General features: G+C 34.7%; 2 protein-coding genes and 1 long non-coding RNA gene across 4 annotated transcripts in view; all 3 read right to left on the bottom strand.

The window, feature by feature from the left end:
• LOC107476024 (putative disease resistance RPP13-like protein 1) overlaps positions 1-19,528 on the bottom strand; it is a 47,296-nt gene that overhangs the window by 23,977 nt on the left and 3,791 nt on the right. Inside the window, exons 2-3 of the mRNA XM_052256866.1 lie at positions 4,196-5,041; positions 3,915-4,000 (exon numbers count right to left, since the gene is read on the bottom strand). Coding sequence (XP_052112826.1) covers positions 3,972-4,000; positions 4,196-5,041 — 875 coding nt within the window. The 3' untranslated portion in view covers positions 3,915-3,971. The remainder of the gene's footprint in view (positions 1-3,914; positions 4,001-4,195; positions 5,042-19,528) is intronic.
• LOC107476020 (putative disease resistance protein At3g14460) lies at positions 9,925-15,733 on the bottom strand. Of its 2 annotated transcripts, XM_052256857.1 has the most exons (5): positions 11,751-15,733; positions 11,403-11,531; positions 10,793-10,862; positions 10,602-10,684; positions 9,925-10,337 (listed from the first exon to the last, which is right to left on the bottom strand). In XM_052256857.1, the coding sequence occupies exons 1-2, from the start codon at positions 15,340-15,342 to the stop codon at positions 11,527-11,529; spliced, it is 3,597 nt and encodes a 1,198-aa protein (XP_052112817.1). In that variant the 5' UTR covers positions 15,343-15,733; the 3' UTR covers positions 9,925-10,337; positions 10,602-10,684; positions 10,793-10,862; positions 11,403-11,526. The 2 variants fall into 2 exon arrangements, with proteins under 2 accessions (XP_052112817.1, XP_052112818.1); XM_052256858.1 differs by lacking the exon at positions 10,602-10,684.
• Positions 17,741-18,775, bottom strand: LOC107476026 (uncharacterized). Its single transcript, XR_001589622.3, has 3 exons — positions 18,609-18,775; positions 18,418-18,500; positions 17,741-18,164 (listed from the first exon to the last, which is right to left on the bottom strand). It is a non-coding gene; the product is annotated as an uncharacterized LOC107476026 (long non-coding RNA).

Raw genomic sequence — 19,528 nt, forward strand, 5'->3', positions numbered from 1 at the left:
TATATTTCTATGAAATAATAATATGTAATAAATTAATTAATCAAGTTATGGTTTTAATTTTTATTCTTTTTTAAATATTTTACTAAAATTTGATCGGTTGATTTCTAAATTTTGCCAAATAAATAAAATTGATGAGGTGGCAGTGACATCATTAGGAGAACAAACATAAATTAAATCTAATGTACAAACTATAAAGACTTTGGCATCAAATCTATCTCTCTATCTATTCTTAATATATAAAAGTAGGTACATAGGTTTACCCACATTGTTTCTAAGTTATTTCTCTTCTTCTATTAACGCCATATTAGCACCAACACTTACTTGGCAAAATTTTAGAATCCACCACTCAAATCTTGCCAAATCAACTTTTATTTTCACATAAAAAAAAAACACAAAAAACAACTAAAAAACACAATAAAAACCAACAAATTAACTTTTTCCAAATCAATCCTTATTTCTAAAACAACAAAAACACAAATTAACATTTACCCCAACAAAAAGCTCTCAAAACCAAAGAGTTTATTACCTTTCTCAAACCCTCACTCTCTTAGCACCTCTCCATACCAAGATCCTATTTCCTCCATCCTCTTCCGGTCCCATCTTATTTCCTCCATCCTCTTCCGGTCCCATGAGCCATTGTTTTTTCCTCAAAACAAATTGTACATCACGATGTCCATCTCCGGCGGAGCCGCATTGCATAAATTGCAGAAATCAGGGCAAACTTCATACCTCCTCTTGCGGTTTTCCTACCAGAGCTCGATTCTGGGTCTCAGACCAACATCACCATTCGGCGCTGCCAACATAGGAAATTTGTCTCAGGTATCTTCCTAAAGATTTTCAACTTTGCCGTTTACTCTTCTCATTGTTCAATATCATTTTCAATAGCCCTATTTATTTGTTATAAATAATCACATTTTAATTGTGAACTCATTGTAAGTAGGACAAGTTTATGTATTCCTCCTTTGTAAACGGTTATCCAGAGCTCGATTCTGGGTCTCAGACCAACGTCACCATTCGGCGCGGTCAACGTAGGAAATTTGTCTCAGGTATCTTTCTAAAGATTTTCATCTTTGCCGTTTACTCTTCTCATTGTTCAATATCATTTTCAATAGTCCTATTTATTTGTTATAAATAATAACATTTTAATTGTGAACTCATTGCAAGTAGCACAAGTTGATGTATTCCTCTTTTATAAACGGTTTTGTCCAATTCTCAAAACCAAAATTAATGTGCATTTAAAATTATTGCTCCCTATATACTATCGATTGCAATATTTCATCATCAAATTATAAATTGTTATTTTACATGTGGAGTACTTCCACAATCTATATTTACGTGTTCCTCTTTTTCAAATTGTTATTCCACATGTGCAGTATTGCTTCCACAATTTACTTAGAATGGATTATCATTCTTTGACCATGTCCTATTCCCTTTGTTGTAGAAGGATTTGCAGTGGTAATGACAGACCGGAAGAATTAATACCCAAAATTGTTAGATGAAAATCAACCAATCACTATTTAGTAAAATGTTTTAAAAAAATTAAAACAAAAAACTCTTATCTATTATTATTCGATTGAAACATCAAGTATTATTAAAACAAAAAACTCTTATCTATTATTATTCAATTGAAACATCAAGTACTAATTAAATGCAATAAACATACATTAAAAGTGTCATAATAATAATAGTTATAAAAAATTTCAGTTACAAATATTCAAATTCTACAACTTATATATTAAGACTCTTACTACTCTTCATTTCTTAATCTCTTATACTAATTGTCAAAAATTCCTTAAATTTAATATAACATTTTTATATGTTTTTCATTCTCATTCATTTATTTTTTTCATTATTTACAAACAAAAAAACCGTAAGAAAAGACAAAGTGTAGTCATTAATGCAAATCGAAAAATGAATGCAAATCAAAAAATTAAAAAAAAAAAAGAAAATGCAGTTATGTATAACTCTAATAAAAATAACCTATGTCTTTTTTAAAAATAAATAAATTCAAATTCTATTTATAATATGTTCTCTAAAATATTTTTAATATAACATTTATTAAAATATACTATATAGTATAAATAATCTACCTCTCCGCGCATTGCGCAGGTCTCACTCTAGTTTTATATAATAAAAATAGATAGATACTTTTTTTAATCCTAGTTTACTATTTACTTACTTACACTTGAAACACAGCAGCTTTTCTGAAATTTAAAAAACTTAATTTTAAATTGACTAAAATAAAAAAATGTGTACAGCATATAAAAATAAAGTGTGCATTTGACAACCAACTTTTTCTTATCCTTTATTTATTTATTTTCTGTCTTAACATTCTGAATTCATCCTTAAAAAGTTTGGGTATGGTTTGGAAGCTTCTGTTTCAATTGGCCTCCTGTTACTATGAATTCTAAGAATTAGCGTATGAATTGCAGCATAAAAGACTAAGAATGATAAATGCCTAAAATTATTAACTTGGGGTAGAACAAAATATGTGTAGAAAGAAAGAGCTTCAAGACTTTGTGAGAGAAATGATATAAAACTGAATAACCTCATTCATTGATTACACACAAGATACAAAGGGGAACCTTGTATATGGGATGGAACTAGCCTATAAAGAAAGAATTCCAAAACAGACTCAAACAGGAAGCTTAAAACAGAAACTAACACCCTGACTTACTATATAATCCAGAATAGGGGGTTAATTAGTTTCTCACATTCTCTAATACAAAGTTCCATCAAGTTAGTCAGCAAACCTCCTTCAACAAAAGAAAACTTTGTAGGCCGTGCTGTATGGAAGAGGCTTTCAGTGGAATGCAGAGAAAAAAAAAAAAAACTTGGGAACCTCAGGTGTTTGATCATAAAGCTTGAATGAACGGCAGTCCCAGTCATAGATTTAGCAATTCCAGAAAAGAAATTATACTGAATTTCCATTGTCTGAGTAATGAGAAATCTGTATAGAACAAAAATGGATTTGTATTATAAGAGGAAGCATAGTGCTGCACAATGCTGCCAGATTATCAAGTAGAACATTGTTCTATAAAAGATGAAAGCATCAAGCAATTCTATTGCACTATAGAGAACTGAAGTTTTGCATGTTATGACTTCTAAACTAGAGATGAGAAATTCTATTGCAATTATCCATTTAAAATAGATGAATTCAACATACATCTGGAGGCCATTTACAACTAGCACTGGTTTTCAATGAATGCATGCATTGCCATATCTATGAATTTCTTTCAATTTTAGGCTCTGCATTTCAAACAGAGACAAGTGTAATTAGATGGAAAAAATGAACAAGTAGGAGGCATTATTAAGTAACATCAACACAATTTCCTTATGTTACCTTTGATATCAGTGCACCCCAATTCTCAACTTGCCTCAGCCATGTATTAATATTGACTCTTGATTCTTCCCTATTATAAACGAAAACCAACATTTCGTTTAGCACTTACAAACCATGTAGTAACACATAATAGAATTTGATGAGGTCAAATGAGGAAAACCCAATGCAAGAGTATGCGGGGAGAAAAAACAAATAAAAACTTGTCAAATTGAATTAAAAATTGGAGCACCTTCAGAATCTATTACTTGTCTTGGAAGTACCCAAAATGACACAAAAATATAAATAAAGAATTGAAATTTGATGACATAAGTAAGTAAGCCGTTTGCTTCCTAATTGCATTTGTCATAGATTTCGGATTGAATTTGTGGGTCTTTCTCTCTTCAAGAACCTTGGTTTAATCAATATGGATTGAAGATGAAAAATTCAGATCAGCAACGCATAAGAGTTTGCAAAAATTAAACAAAGAATATCAATGGCATAGCTAAAATATGTCCTGTTTTCGTAATTCGAAAATTGGTATGAGTTTGCAAATCAAAGAGAATAATGTATTTCATAAAAAGTTCGAACGCACCTCCTCCATAACATACTAACAGACAGAATCCTTGCATGTTGCAGAAATGGTGGCAAATCAGAATCCAGGAAACAGATCGTACAAGTCTGCAATCAACCTTACAAATTTTAAGTGAAATCATAGCTAAGGGACAGATAAATGGCTAAGAATGAAAAGAGAAATTAAAAATTAAGGGAAAAAATTGGTTTGACATATTAACAAGGGAATGAGAAAGTATGGTGCGAAGAATTAGCATTTTAATTGGAGGGCGTGCAGTGAGTTTAGGGAAGACGAGAGCTTACCTGTTTGGTATTGAATCCGTGGGTCGTTCATCTCTTCCAGCTTACTCCCCAATGGACATTTTCCCTTGATGAGGAGTTTTGACAGGGAAGCAGGCAGGTTTGGTTGTGTGATATTCTCCAGCTGTGGACACTTTTCAATTGTTAATTGTTGGAGGGAGGTGAGATGGTGAAGGCCCTTGCAGTCTAGCATCTCCAGATTTGAAAAGTACGACAATTGTAGAGACTTGAGGGAAGCAGGAAGGCAACCCTCTCCTGGGAACCCCTTAACTTCATTCCAAAAGGAAAGGAAAAGATGGGTTAGGCCTTGACTCTGTAAACCCTTTGATATTATCCACCTCGATAGTTTCTTGCATTTATAGATCCGAAGAGTTGTCAAGCTTGGCGGGAGGCACTCCTCTCCAAAACAATCCATTTCTGGGCATTCCCGTATATCCAATTCCTCCAGAGCCGGAAGGTGAGCAGGCAGATCTCCACTTAACACCGGACAGTTGGCTATGGAAAGGCTTTTAAGTTTGGGAAATCCATCAAAGTCATCAGGAATATGCCACTCTTGCCAGCGGGGCATTCCAACAAATTTCAGGGTCTCCAGAGATCTGAAGGGTGTGCCCTGATGAGATGATTCAGCGTTGTTGTAAAACTCACCACCAATTCTCTCCAACCCATAAAGTCCACATATCACCAGATGCTGCAGAGAGGGTAACTGTCCCAGTGAAGGAACCTGACGGCAATTCTTACAGACAAACAGAATCAATTTAGTGATATTGGAGTAGCAAGGAAGGCCTAACCAATCGGGGAATGTTTCACCCCTGTAACTATAAATTGATAACTCCTTCAAGTTTCGGTGAGGTTGTAACTTGTCAAGTATATCTCTCTCTTTTTCAACATCAACAGTATCACCACCACCACAATCATCCTCCTCCTCCTCCTCCTCTTCCTCCTCCTCCTCCTCCTCCTCCTCGTTGTCCTCATCCTGGTCCTCATCCTGATCGTCATCGTCATCATCTTCTCGAAGCCATTTCAAGTCATCATCAGAATCATCAAAATCATCGTCTTCTCGAAGCCATTTCAAGTATAAAATGATGATGTGCTTCTTGTTACCCATCTTTGCCTCCAAAGCTTCACGGCTGTCTTTCACATTCTTTAAGTTAGAAATGCAAAGTGAGCCATGAAGATCGTCAAGTGCTCCCAGTTCTCTTATCCCATTCTCCACTTGCTCCCCGACAATATAACCACTTAAGAAGTTCAGATGCTTTAACTTACTCATTCCTTTTGGCATCTCTTTTAAACTATCAGCTCCCCTCATATCAAGATGCCGTAGGTTCACAAGATCTTGCATGCGGCTGGGAAGCATCTCTAGCTTTTCACAATTCCACAACTTCAATGTTTGGAGATTGTATAATTTACACAATGATTCAGGCAGTGTGACCATAGGTGTGTAAGAGAGATCCAAATAACGCAAATGGATCAATTCACCTATTGAATCAGGCAATGACAGGATTTCAAAGCGACGAAATGACAAAATTCTTAAACACTTTAATTGTTGTAGCCCAAAATCACATTCAATATCATTTGATTGAACATCAACAGGTAGTAATGTTCTCATATATATTGCTCCATTATAGGCCTCTGGAAATTTTGAGATTCGACCCCGATTATATGATAAATGACGGGTTTTGCTGTCTGCCATGTGTGGATTGCTAAATTCGTCGACTCTGAAAAAGAATTTTCCAGCAAAGAATGTTGCTAGATCATGCATGAGATCGTGCATTACAAATAACTCATCATCAGCACTAGAAAGTTGAAAAAATGATCTTGCAACTAATTCATCAAAATATGCACAACCAATATTTTCTAATGTGTTGTTTCCAATTGGCTGTAAGAGATCTTCAGCCATCCACAACAAGATTAATTTATTTTTGTTAAATTGATAATCTTCAGGATACAATGAGCAATAAACAAAGCACCGCTTTAAATGTGAAGGGAGATAGTGATAGCTAACTCTTAATGCAGGAACAATCTTATTTTCATCTTCCGGGAGTTCCCAAATTTCACTTTCAAGTATATTCTCCCAATCCCCTACCTTATACTTATTGCGCAATAAACCTCCAAGTGTCTTCACAGCCAAAGGTAATCCCTTACACTTTGCAACAATTTTTCTACCAATTGGTTCTAGAGTTGCATATTGTTTAGAATTAGTAGAAATACATGAATGCTTCAAAAACACTGACCAACAATATTCGTCTGACAATAAACTTAGTTGATAATGTCGATTAGGAGCTGCGAACACAGAAGCAACCTTTTCACTACGGGTTGTTAAGAGAATTTTACTTCCAGTATTCCCATCCCGAAAAGGTTTCAAGAAATTCTCCCATGTGTCTCGTTGATCATGCCAGACATCATCCAAAACAACTAAGAATGTTTTTCCTGTCAACCTTTTCTTCAAATCAGATTGAAGAATATCAAAATTGTCCATGCCACAAGGACGGGAATCTAGTGCCACTATTATTGTCCTTGTAATATGAACAGGGTCGGAATTTTCAGCAACACACACCCACACTCTAGTGTCAAATTTTTCCACCACTTGGACATCACTGTAAACCAGTTGAGCCAGAGTAGTTTTTCCTATTCCGCCCATACCCAGAATGGGGATCGCAGTCACAGGTGATTCAGCATGACAAGCATCATCTAGCAACAATTTGATTATCTCTTTCTTGTCATTGTCCCGACCAAATATGTCAGAACTTACAACGAGAGATGTGGATGGAGTTCTCCATGACGACATGTCCACCTTGGCGCACTCTTTCAGACGATGATAATTTTTCTTTGCTACAACAGTCTCTAGTGTACCAACTACTTTTTCCATATCACCACTGTCTTCAATATATGAATGAACAAGACGAGACCAGGAAGAAGAGTTACCTGGCTCCCTTTGAGTGGCGGCGATGGCAGCTTTAGTGGAGATCTCATCGAGCAAGTCATCAGCAAAATAGAGAGCATCTTGGAGATCAACAAGCCACTTCTTGACTCTCTTGTCAGTGAACTGCTTTTGCTCAGCATCATCAAGAACAGGTCCAACGTCATACAGACTTTTCTCCAACCTTCCAAGCAACTCCTGGGCAGAGTAGTTTCCTTCAAGGACAGAGTCATCTTCAAGTATTAAAGACAACTTGTCTAAAACGGCATCAACAAAGGAAGTGAGATAAGCTCCACCATCAAGTTTTGCAGCCATGATTGAATCTCAAGTGCAGCAGAAGATGAGAAAGAAAGAAAGGCGATGGATATGGAAAGGGTTCGCACTTTGCAGTGTAATGTAGTCTCTGGATTTTCTCAAACAGAAGCTATGTGAAGTGCTTGGTTTGTGTGGGGAGTGAAATTGACTTGAGCTTACTTTGTTCAGACAAAATGATGTGTTTCTCAATAATCTATTTTGACAGTGTGTTTCTTTACTAATCTCACAACGATTCGGTGTTTGATTTCCTAGTTTGTCATCAGTGCCTCTATCAATGTATTGAGGGTCCACAAGGCTTTGGTTCTTTATAGTGGGTTTGCTTTTGCTTTATTTCCTGCATGAATTTGTTCACTCTCCTTTGTTCACTTTTTAAAACTTCTTTGTAGATTAACTACATGGCTTTAGGATTAATAAATTTTATAACAGTAAGCAATTCAATCATGAATCAACGATTCAGCCCCTCCTAAAATATTATTTGTGATTTTTTTTCTGCTTCGTTTTGTAATTGTCAATCTTAACATAATAATATGCAACTTATTTCAAAGATTTATCATTTCATTGGTCAGGAAAAATAATAATATTATATCAGAACAGTTTAATATAGATAAAATATTAAATTGACTTCTAATATAAAGGTTTATCTATCATATACCTTTAGGATACATGTTAGCTAAACCTATAAAATAAACTAAAAACTGGCACACAATTATTCTAGTTACTTAGGATAAGTACTTTATTTTTTTTAAGGAATTTTAAAGGAGTGTTGTTACATATTAAAAAGCAAAGTTTATAGAATTGCTTAGTGTTATATATTTAATTATTTATTGTGCTTTGTGTTGTGGTGATTTCGTTAAATTCATAAAGTGAAAGATATTTTTGCAAGGTGCACTCAAATAATAGAGAAATTGACTTGATAAGGCTATGGCCTGGTGACAAATTCACATAGCTTATTATGTGGACATGACATGCCACCTTTTGACGTATAAGCAACTAATGGTGAAAGTTTTGGTGGTGGCGTCGTCCTTCAGTACAAGAAAAATAATAGTTATAAGAGAATGATGATTTGTAATTGTAGGACTAAAAAAGATACAAAACGTCAAGACTTATAAAGCACTAAAGCAGGCTTGTAGTGAGAATGCTTTTGCTTTATATCCTCCATGAATTTGTTCACACGCCTTTTTTATTTTAAACTTTTTAAAATTTCTATCTAGATTAACTAAACGGCTTTTGGATTAGTATATAATGTAATTTATTATTATTATTATTATTATTATTATTATTATTACTTGGATATCTACTTAGCTTATCACTTTTCCCTTCATATATAATGTCCTGAGTTCCCCAATATGAGTTCATGGTGGATTTATCATCTTATGATCAGAACATGCGAAAAATCAGATGAAATCGCAAAATTTACATTAAGAATACTGTATTGAACATTGACGTCCAATATGACTTAGATTATCAAAAGATACAAGTTGTTAGCAAGACCCTAAAGATGCAATTTCAATAAAAGGAATGAAATATAGAAAATTACCAACATTTGACTTGCTTATTAGCAATAATTAAGCTAAAATAGTAACTGATATGTGTGAGACAAGTAATTGAAAGGTTTAATAGAATCATCAAGAAGATCGAAATATATATTAGCTTATGATAGCCACAATATATTGACCAATAAGATATTCATTTTAACAATAAATATATGAAAAAGAAAAAGTTAACATTGTAATTGACTATTTACTTTTTTGTTAGTATTATTATTATCATCTATGTTTTTATTCTAAGCAAGAAAGAAAAATTGGCAAATGTCAGATAGAAAAGAACAGCAAAAGAAATATGAGTCTTTCAAAAACCATGTTGAGAATAGGTAAGACAATGTTGTTGTCATGTTGTGAACTTCGTTTAGATAGAGCAGCAAACAATCGAAATATAACTATGTTAGTTGTATATTAGATGTGAAACAGTTGTTACAATACAGCTGAGGATTACCTCATATGATTAGGGAGGGAAAACTCTGGTGCAATGGGTTTATTAATCTTTTAAATATATACTTTATTTAATCCAAGTTTACTGATATGAGATTTACTAAAATTTTAAATATCAGTAAATCTCATATCATCAGTAAACTTGGATTAAATATATACACTTGAAACACAACAGTTTTTCTGAAATTTAAAAAACTTAATTTTAAATTTACTAAAATAAAAAAATGTGTACCAGCATATAAAAATAAAATGTGCATTTGACAACCATCTTTTTCTTATCCTTTATTTATTTATTTTGTCTTAACATTCTGAATTCAACCTTAGAAAGTTTGGGTAGTGGTTTGGAAGCTTCTGTTTCAATTGGCCTCCTGTCACTATGAATTCTAAGAATTAGCATATGAATTGCAGCAAAAAAGACTAAGAGGATGATAAATGCCTAAAATTATTAACTTAGGGTAGAACATAATATGTGTAGAAAGAAAAAGTTTCAAGACTTTGTGAGAGAAATGATATGAAACTGAATAACCTCATTCATTGATTACACACAAGATACAAAGGGGGAACCTTGTATAAGGCACGGAACTAGCCTATAAAGAAAGAATTCCAAAACAGACTCAAACAGGAAGCTTAAATGTTAAAACAGAAACTAACACCCCGACTTAATATATAATACAGAATAGGGGGTTAATTAGTTTTTCACATTCTCTAATACAAAGCTCCATCAAGTTAGGCAGCAAACCTCCTTCAACAAACGAAAACTTTGTAGGCCGTGCTGTATGGAAGAGGCTTTCAGCGGAATGCAGCCAAGCCAGTCAGAGAATAAAACAAACTTGGCAACCTGAGGTGTTTGATCATGAAGCTTGAATGAAGGGCAATTCCAGAGAAGAAATGTATATTGAATTTCCGGGTCTGGATAATGAAAAACCTGTATAGAACAAAAATGGATTTGTATTATAAGAGGAAGCATAGTGCTGCACAATGCTGCCAGATTAGCAAGTAGAACATTTGTTTTATGAAAGACGAAAGCATCAAGCAATGGAGCTAGAACATTTGCTTATATACATATATTCAATCAATTTAATTTTTGTACTACAGCATAGGAACTGAAGTTTTGCATGTTATGACTTCTAAACTAGAGATGAGAAATTCTGTTGCAGTTATCCATTTAAAATAGATGAAGTCAACATACATCTGGAGGCATTTTACAACAAGCACTGGTTTTCATTGAATGCTTGCATTGCCATATCTACGAATTTCTTAAAATTTTAGACTCTGCATATCAAACAGAGACAAGTATAATTAGATGGAAACAATGAACAAGTAGGAGGCATTCTTAAGTAACATCAACGCAAAGAGACAATTATAATTTCCACATGTTACCTTTGATATCAGTGCACCCCAATTCTCAACTTGCATTGGTCATGTATTAATATTGACTCTTGATTCTTCCCTATTATAAATGAAAGCCAACATTTCATTTAGCACTTACAAAACATATAGTAACACATAATAGAATTTGATGAGGTCAAATGAGGATGATCCAATGCAAGAGGACACAAATATAAAAATTGAATAAAAAATTGCAGCATCTTCAAAATCTATTACTTGTCTCAGAAGTACCCAAAATGACACAAATATAAAAAATTGAAATCTGATGACATAAGTAAAGTAAGCCGTTTCCTTCCTAATTGCATTTGCCATAACTTTCGTATTGAATTTGTGGGTCTTTCATCTCTTCATGAACCTTGGTTTACTCATTATGGATTAAAGATGAAAATTTCAGATAGGCATCACATAACAGAATTGTACGAGATAAACAGAGTCCAAAAATTTGAAAATAAAAAGCAAAATTCTATGAACTCAAATCTGACAGAAACAGAAAACTCAAATCTAATGGCATAACTAAAGTATGTTCTGTTTTGGTAATTCGAAAATTGCTATGACTTTGCAAAGCGAAGAGAATAATGTATTTCATAAAGTACAAATGCACCTCCACCGAGTTAAACCCCAAATAGTACCTGAGATTCACGAAATGAACCAATAACATATTAATAGACAGAATCCTTGCATGTTGCAGAAATGGTGGAAAATCAGAATCAACAAAACTGATCCTCCTAGGCTGCAATCAACCATAGAAATTGGGAGTGAAACGGTAGCTAAGGTACAGATAAATGGCTAAGATCTAAGAGTGAAAACATATATTAAAAAATTAAGGGGAAAAATTGGTTTGGCATATTAACAAGGGAATGAGAATGTTTGGTGGGACCGTGGGAACAATTAGCATTGTAATTGGAGAGCGTTCAGTGAGTTTAGGGAAGATGAGAGCAAAAACAATTACCTGTGTCGAATTGAATCCGTGGGTCGTTCCTCTCTTCCAGCTTACTTCTCAAAGGACATTCTCCCCTGATGAGGAGTTTTGATATGGAGGCAGGCAGGTTTTCTTGTGTGATATTCTCCAGCTTTGGACAGTATTCAATTGTTAATGTTTGGATGAAGGAGAGTTGGTGAAGGCCCTTGCAGTCTAGCGTCTCCAGATTTGAAAACCACGACAAGCCTAGAGACTGGAGGGAAGCAGGAAGGCAACCCTCTCTCGGGAACGACTTAACTTCATTCCATTTATGAAGCATAAGATGGGTAAGGCCTTCACTCTGCAAACCATTGGATGTTATCCACCTCTCTAGTTTCTGGCAATTATTGATCCAAAGAGTTGTCAAGCTCGGCGGGAGGCACTCCTCTCCAAAACAATCCATTTCTGGGCAATCCTGCATAGACAGTTCCTCTAGGTGGGGCGCAGCAAAGCCTAGCTCCGGCACTGATACTAAATGGCGGCATTTTGAGATTGAGAGTTTCTTGAGATTTGGAAGGGCCCCCAATGGAAACAACGTCAGTGAACCACACCGGGTCACATCTATCTGCGTTAGAGACTTGTGTTGCAGTGGCTCTGAGAATGTTAATTTTGAACAATCCCAGATTCTCAGAAATTGTAATGAATCGGGCAAATAATCTCCTGAAATTGATATTGCTGACCAACACTCATGGATTTCCAAATCCTGGAAACACGGCGATTGGATGTGGGGCAGGCACTCTAGTACGGACTTCGCCAGCTGGTTTTCTGAAATTAATACCTCATGCGGTGCCGCATTCCTGTAGAACCCAGAACCCTTTACAGTTAATTGGTGAAGCTTGGGAGCTCTCGGCAGTGAACATGCAAGCTTTTCGCATCCAACAATGCTAAGTTGCTCCAGAACTGGAAGGTGAGCAGGCAGATCTCCACTTAACACCGGACAATCACGTATTGAAAGGTTTTCAAGTTTCGGAAATACATCAATCTCATCAGGAATATGCCACTCTCTCCAGCAATGCATTTTATCAAATCTCAGACTTAGAAGAGACCTGAAGGGTGTGCCCTGATGAGATGATTCAGCGTTGTTGTAAAACTCACCACCAATTCTCTCCAACCCTTCAAGTCCCAATATCTCCAGATACTGCAGAGAGGGTAACTGTCCCAGTGAAGGAACCTGACGGCAATTCTTGCAACGATTTAGAGTCAATATGGTTACATTGGAGTAGGAAGAAAGGCCCAACCAATCGGGGAATATTTCACCCCTATAACCATCAATTGATAACTCTTTCAAGTTTCGGTGAGGTTGTAACTCCTCAAGTATATCTCTTGCAGTTTCAACATCAACAATATCACCTTCTCTACGCCATTTCAATTTTAAAATGATGACGTGCTTCTTCTTACCCATCTTTGCCTCCAAAGCTTCGCGGCTGTTGTTGACATTCTCTAACTTGGAGATGCAAAGTGAGCCATGAAGATTGTCAAGTGCTCCCAATTCTCTTATCCCGTTCTCCTCATGCTTTCCCACAATATAATCACTTAACAAGTTCAGATGCTTTAACTTGCTCATTCCCTTCGGCATCTCTTTCAAACAATAAGTGCCTCTGATATCAAGATGACGCAGGTTCACAAGTTCCTGTATGCGACTTGGAAGCATCGCTAGCTTATCACAATACCTCAACTTCAACGTTTGAAGATTGTATACTTTACACAAAGACTCAGGCAATGTGAAAATAGGTGTGTACGAGAGATCCAAATAATGCAAATGGATCAACTCACCTATTGAATCCGGCAATGACTCAATAGAAAAAGATTTAAATGACAAAACTCTTAAACACCTCATATGTAAGTGGAAGAGCCAAGAATCACTTTCTAACTTAATTGAACCATAAGGCTGATGAGAAAAATGTACATCTAAAAAAGTTCTCATATGTATTGCTCCCTTATAGGCCTCTTCAAGTCTTAATATTGGATCACGAGGATTTACCATATATGACAAATGACGAGTTTTGCTGCAAATTTTTTGGCAGTCTCCAAATTCTCTAACACTGAAATAGAACTTTCCAGCAAAGAATGTTGCTAAATCATGCATGAGATCATGCATTACAAATAAGCTAACATTTTTACTAGAAGACTGAAAAAATGACCTTGCAACTAATTCATCAAAATATGCACAACCAATATTTTCTAATGTGTAATTTTCTATTGGTTGTACCAAATCTTCAGCCATCCACAACAAAATCAATTCGTCTTTGTCAAATTGATAATCCTCAGGATATAATGAGCAATAAACAAAGCACCGCTTTAAATGTGAAGGAAGATAGTGATAACTAACTCTTAATGCAGGAATAATCTCACTCTTGTCTTTCGGAAGCTCCCAAATTTCACTTTTCAGTGTCTTCTCCCAATATTCCTCATTTTCTTCATTGCGCAATAAACCCCCAAGTGTCTTTAAAGCCAAAGGTAATCCCTTACACTTTTCAACAATTTTTTTACCAATTTTTTCTAGGATTACATATTGTCTAGAATTAGTAGAAAGAGATGAATGTTTCAAAAATAATGACCAACAATCATTGGGAGACAATATATCTAGTTTGTAATGTAGATTTGCATTTGACACTACAGAATCAACATTTTTATTGCGAGTAGTTAAAAGAATTTTACTTCCTTTATTCCCACTCAAAAATGGTTTTAGAAAATTGTCCCACAAATTTTGCTGATTATCCCAAACATCATCTAAGACAACTAAGAATGTCTTCTGTGTTAACTTTTCCTTCAATTGAGTTTGAAGTGAATTCAAGTTAACCATGTTACAAAGAGAAGTTATTTCCTCTATTATAGCCTTTGAAACACTAATAGGATCAAATATAGTAGCAACACACACCCATGCTTTAATGGCAAACTTCTCCTTCACTCTGGCATCGTTGTAAACCAACTGAGCCAAAGTAGTCTTTCCAATTCCACCTATACCTTCTATAGAGATCACAGACAATTTATCATCGCAAGTGTCGTCTAACAACAATTTTATGATTGCCTCTTTGTCATCGTTCCTGCCATATATATCAGAAGATTCAACCAGGGATGATTGAATTCTCCATGACATGTCTTTTGGATCTTCGACAAGCTCTTGTTTTAGACCAAGATCATCTTTCTCCTCAACGATAGACTCTAGTTTATCAACTATGTCTTGCATGCTCTCTACTGTCCTTATCTCATCACCATCACTATATTCCACCACTGAATCAACAGCATAGCGATAATGGTAAGATGAGTTACCTGGATCCCTTTGAGTAGGAGTGGCAGTGGCAGCTTTAGTGGAGAGTTCATCCAACAAGTCATCAGCCAAATAGAGAGCATCTTGGAGATCCACAAGCCATTTATTGACTTCTTGGTCTCTGATCTGCTTCTGCTCTGCATCATCAAGTACAAGTCGAGTGGCACGGAGACTGTTCCTCAGCCTTTGAAGCAACTTCTGGTCAGCTAACTTCTTTGCTGTTGGGGTTGAGTTGACATCGAGTGAAGACAGCTTGTTCAAAATAGCATCAACAAAGCAAAACAGATAAGCTCTACCCTCAAGTTTTGCAGCCATGATTGAGGCTCAAGTTCAGGAGATGATGAGATCACAACAAAGAGAAAAAGAAAGAAGGATTGTAAGGTAATGAAGAAAATTGTTGGAGCTAGATTGCTAAATGTAGATGAACTTCTCAAGCACAAAGGATCTCAAGTGTTTTAAGGTTTACAGTGCACTAACAAGTAACAACGTTCTTTGCCGAGTCTTATATTTATGTAGTGCTAAGACATTTGTTACAATGCTGAATATTGTATAATAATTAATTGAAAACATGAGACGCATAAATTAGGTGATACCAATTACGTACATAGCTCAACAAAATATATACAAGTAATTAAATAAACAATATAGTAGTTGGCATACCGATAGCATAATCACAAAATCACGTCACTCCATGTGCAGAATATTATCTCTATTTATTTTATATATTCCTCAGTTCTCACATGGCTAGTTAATTATTAAATAGTGGAAAAAGTCAACTCTCTCTTCTTTCTTTCTCTCCTTCTCAATTTGTCTCATTAAAAAAAAAAATGAATTATCATCCACGATAAGCCTCTATATTATATTATACGCTACTCTTTTATGTTTTTTTGTAAGTCTCGAAACCCACCTTCATAAGGTGGTGTAAACAATTCAAAAGAACTTATTAAAAGGAAAAGACAAGAAAAAGCTTCATGTTATAACATTCACACGGACATGGTCACAAGACTAATCTATGTAATTCTACTCTAGGAAAGTGTATATGTATGTATATATATTATGTTGGTAATTTTGTCTGTTAATTTATTTCTTTTTGGTTTTGTTGGGAAGACCAAATGCTGTTGCTGGTACAGACCCTTTGAGGTCCACTCTTAAATTATGCAGAATCATATAAACACTAATTGAAGATGAAGAAGATGATTGTGAAAGAAGAAAGGGAAGCAAATACTGAACTTCCTCAATTGTTTTCACCATGAAACCAATCTGTTACATTCTATCAAGGCTTTCTATTTATAGCAGATAACACATAACAGAAGCTAAGAAGGGCAAGTAAACAGAAAACAGAAAACAGAAAACTCTTACAAAACAGAAAGTAGAACCAAAACAGTCAAACACAAAGCTGAATTTACATTTCAATCTAAAACTTATTTCGTCGTAATTTCACCACTAGGTTTATTATCCTTTATGTAAGGCCTTTAAAATCAATATATCTTAACTTTATATATAGAAAAAAAATTCAGGCCAACAGAATTATCTTTCTTATTACTTGGAAATCTACCTATCACTCTTCTCTTCATATATAATGTCCTGAGTTCCCCATTATGAGTTGTAGGCTTCTATGTTTATAGGGAACATTTAGTTCATGGTGAATTTATCATCTTATAATCAGAACATGCGAAAAATCAGATGAAATCGCAAGATTTACATTAAGAATACTGTAATGAACATTGAAGAAAAATATTACTTAGATTATCAAAATCAAGATACAAGTTGTTAGCAAGACCCTAAAGATGCAATTTCAATAAAAGGAATGAAATATGGAAATTATCAACATTTCACTTGCTTATTAGCAATAATTAAGCTAACATAGTAACTGATATGTGTGAGACAAGTAACTGGAAGGTTAAACAGAATCATCAGCAAGAACGAAAAATATATTAGCTTATGATAGACACAATATATTGACCAATAAGATAATCATTTTAACAATAAATATATGAAAATGAAACAGTAACATTGTATTTGACTATTTACTCTCTTGTTATTATTATTATTATCATCTATGGTTTTATACTTTATTCTAAGCAAGAAACTGGCAAATGTCAAATAGAAAAAGAACAGCAAAAGAAATGAGCCTTTCAAAAACCATGTTGAGAATAGGTAAGACAGTGTTGTTGTGAACTTCGTTTAGATAGAGCAGCAAACAATTGAAATATAACGATGTTAGTTGTAAATTAGATGTGAGACAGTTGTTACAATACAGCTGAGGATTACTTCATATGATTAGGGAGGGAAAACTCTGGTGCAATGGGTTTATTAATCTTTTAAATATATACTTTATTTAATCCAAGTTTGCTGATATGAGATTTACTTACTTACACTTGAAGCACAACAGTTTTTCTGAAATTTAAAAAAACTTATTTTTAAATTTACTAAAATAAAAAAATGTGTACCAGCATATAAAAATAACGTGCATTTGACAACCAACTTTTTCTTATCCTTTAATTTTATTTATTTTCTGTCTTAACATTCTGAATTCAACCTTAGAAAGTTTGGGTAGTGGTTTGAAAGCTTCTGTTTCAATTGGCCTCCTGTCACTGTGAATTCTAAGAATTAGCATATGAATTGCAGCAAAAAAGACTAAGAGGATGATAAATGCTTAAAATTATTATCCTAGGGTAGAACAAAATATGTGTAGAAAGAAAGAGTTCAAGACTTTGTGAGAGAAATGATATGAAACTGAATAACCTCATTCATTGATTACACACAAGATACAAAGGGGGAACCTTGTATAAGGGACGGAACTAGCCTATAAAGAAAGAATTCCAAAACAGACTCAAACAGGAAGCTTAAAACAGAAACTAACACCCTGACTTACTATATAATACAGAATAGGGGGTTAATTAGTTTTTCACATTCTCTAATACAAAGCTCCATCAAGTTAGGCAGCAAACCTCCTTCAACAAATGAAAACTTTGTAGGCCCTGCTGTATGGAAGAGGCTTTTAGTGGAATGCAGCCAAGCCAGTCAGAGAATAAAACAAACTTGGGAACCTGAGGTGTTTGATCACGAAGCTTGAATGAAGGGCAATTCTAGAGAAGAAATGTATATTGAATTTCCGGGTCTGGATAATGAGAAACCTGTATAGAACAAAAATGGATTTGTATTATAAGAGGAAGCATAGTGCTGCACAATGCTGCCAGATTAGCAAGTAGAATATTTGTTTTATGAAAGACGAAAGCATCAAGCAATGGAGCTAGAACATTTGCTTATATATTCAATCAATAAAATTTTTGTACTACAGCATGGGAACTGAAGTTTTGCATGTTATGACTTCTAAACTAGAGAAATTCTGTTGCAGTTATCCATTTAAAATAGATGAAGTCAACATACATCTGGAGGCGTTTTACAACAAGCACTGGTCTTCATTGAATGCTTGCATTGCCATGTCTACGAATTTCTTACCATTTTAGACTCTGCATTTCAAACAGAGACAAGTATAATTAGATGGAAACAATGAACAAGTAGGAGGCATTCTTAAGTAACAGCAACGCAAAGAAACAATTATAATTTCCGTATGTTACCTTTGATATCAGTGCACCCCAATTCTCAACTTGCATTGGTCATGTATTAATATTGACTCTTGATTCCTCCCTATTATAAATGAAAGCCAACATTTCATTTAGCACTTACAAACCATATAGTAACACATAATAGAATTTGATGAGGTCAAATGAGGAAGACCCAATGCAAGAGTATGTGGGGGAAAAAAAAAATAAAAACTTGTCAAATTGAATTAAAAATTGGAGCACCTTTAGAATCTATTACTTGTCTTGGAAGTACCCAAAATGACACAAATATAAATAAAGAATTGAAATTTGATGACATAAGTAAGTAAGCCGTTTGCTTCCTAATTGCATTTGTCATAGCTTTCGGATTGAAGATGAAAAAATCAGATAAACAACACATGAGAATTCTATGTGATAAACAAAGTCCAAAAACTAAAAGATAAAAAGCAAAATTCTATGAACTCAAATCTGACAGAAATAGAAGACTGAAATTCAATGGCATAGCTAAACTATGTTCTGTTTCGTAATCCAAAAATTGGTATGAGTTTGCAAATCAAAGAGAATAATGTATTTCATAAAGTACGGATGCACCTCCTCCATAACATACTCACAGACAGAATCCTTGCATGTTGCAGAAAAGGTAGAAAATCAGAATCCAATAATCAGATCGTACCAGATGTTGGAGGGAGATGAGTTGGTGAAGGCACTTGCAGTCTAGCGTCTCCAGATTTGAAAACCACGATAAGCCTAGAGACTGGAGGGAAGCAGGAAGTTAACCCTCTCTCGCGAAGCACTTAACTTCATTCCATTTTTCAAGGATAAGATGGGTAAGGCCTTGACTTTGCAAATCCTTTGATGTTATCCACCTCTCTACTTTCTGGCAATTATTGATCCAAAGAGTTGTCAAGCTCAGCGGGAGGCACTCCTCTCCAAAA

This window comes from Arachis duranensis, chromosome 2, assembly GCF_000817695.3.
Source record: "Arachis duranensis cultivar V14167 chromosome 2, aradu.V14167.gnm2.J7QH, whole genome shotgun sequence".
NCBI lineage: Eukaryota > Viridiplantae > Streptophyta > Magnoliopsida > Fabales > Fabaceae > Arachis > Arachis duranensis.

Bases quoted from the DNA above. Each gene is read 5' to 3' on its own strand.
- LOC107476020 (XM_052256858.1), bottom strand. From the start codon at position 15,342: ATGGCTGCAAAACTTGAGGGTAGAGCTTATCTGTTTTGCTTTGTTGAT.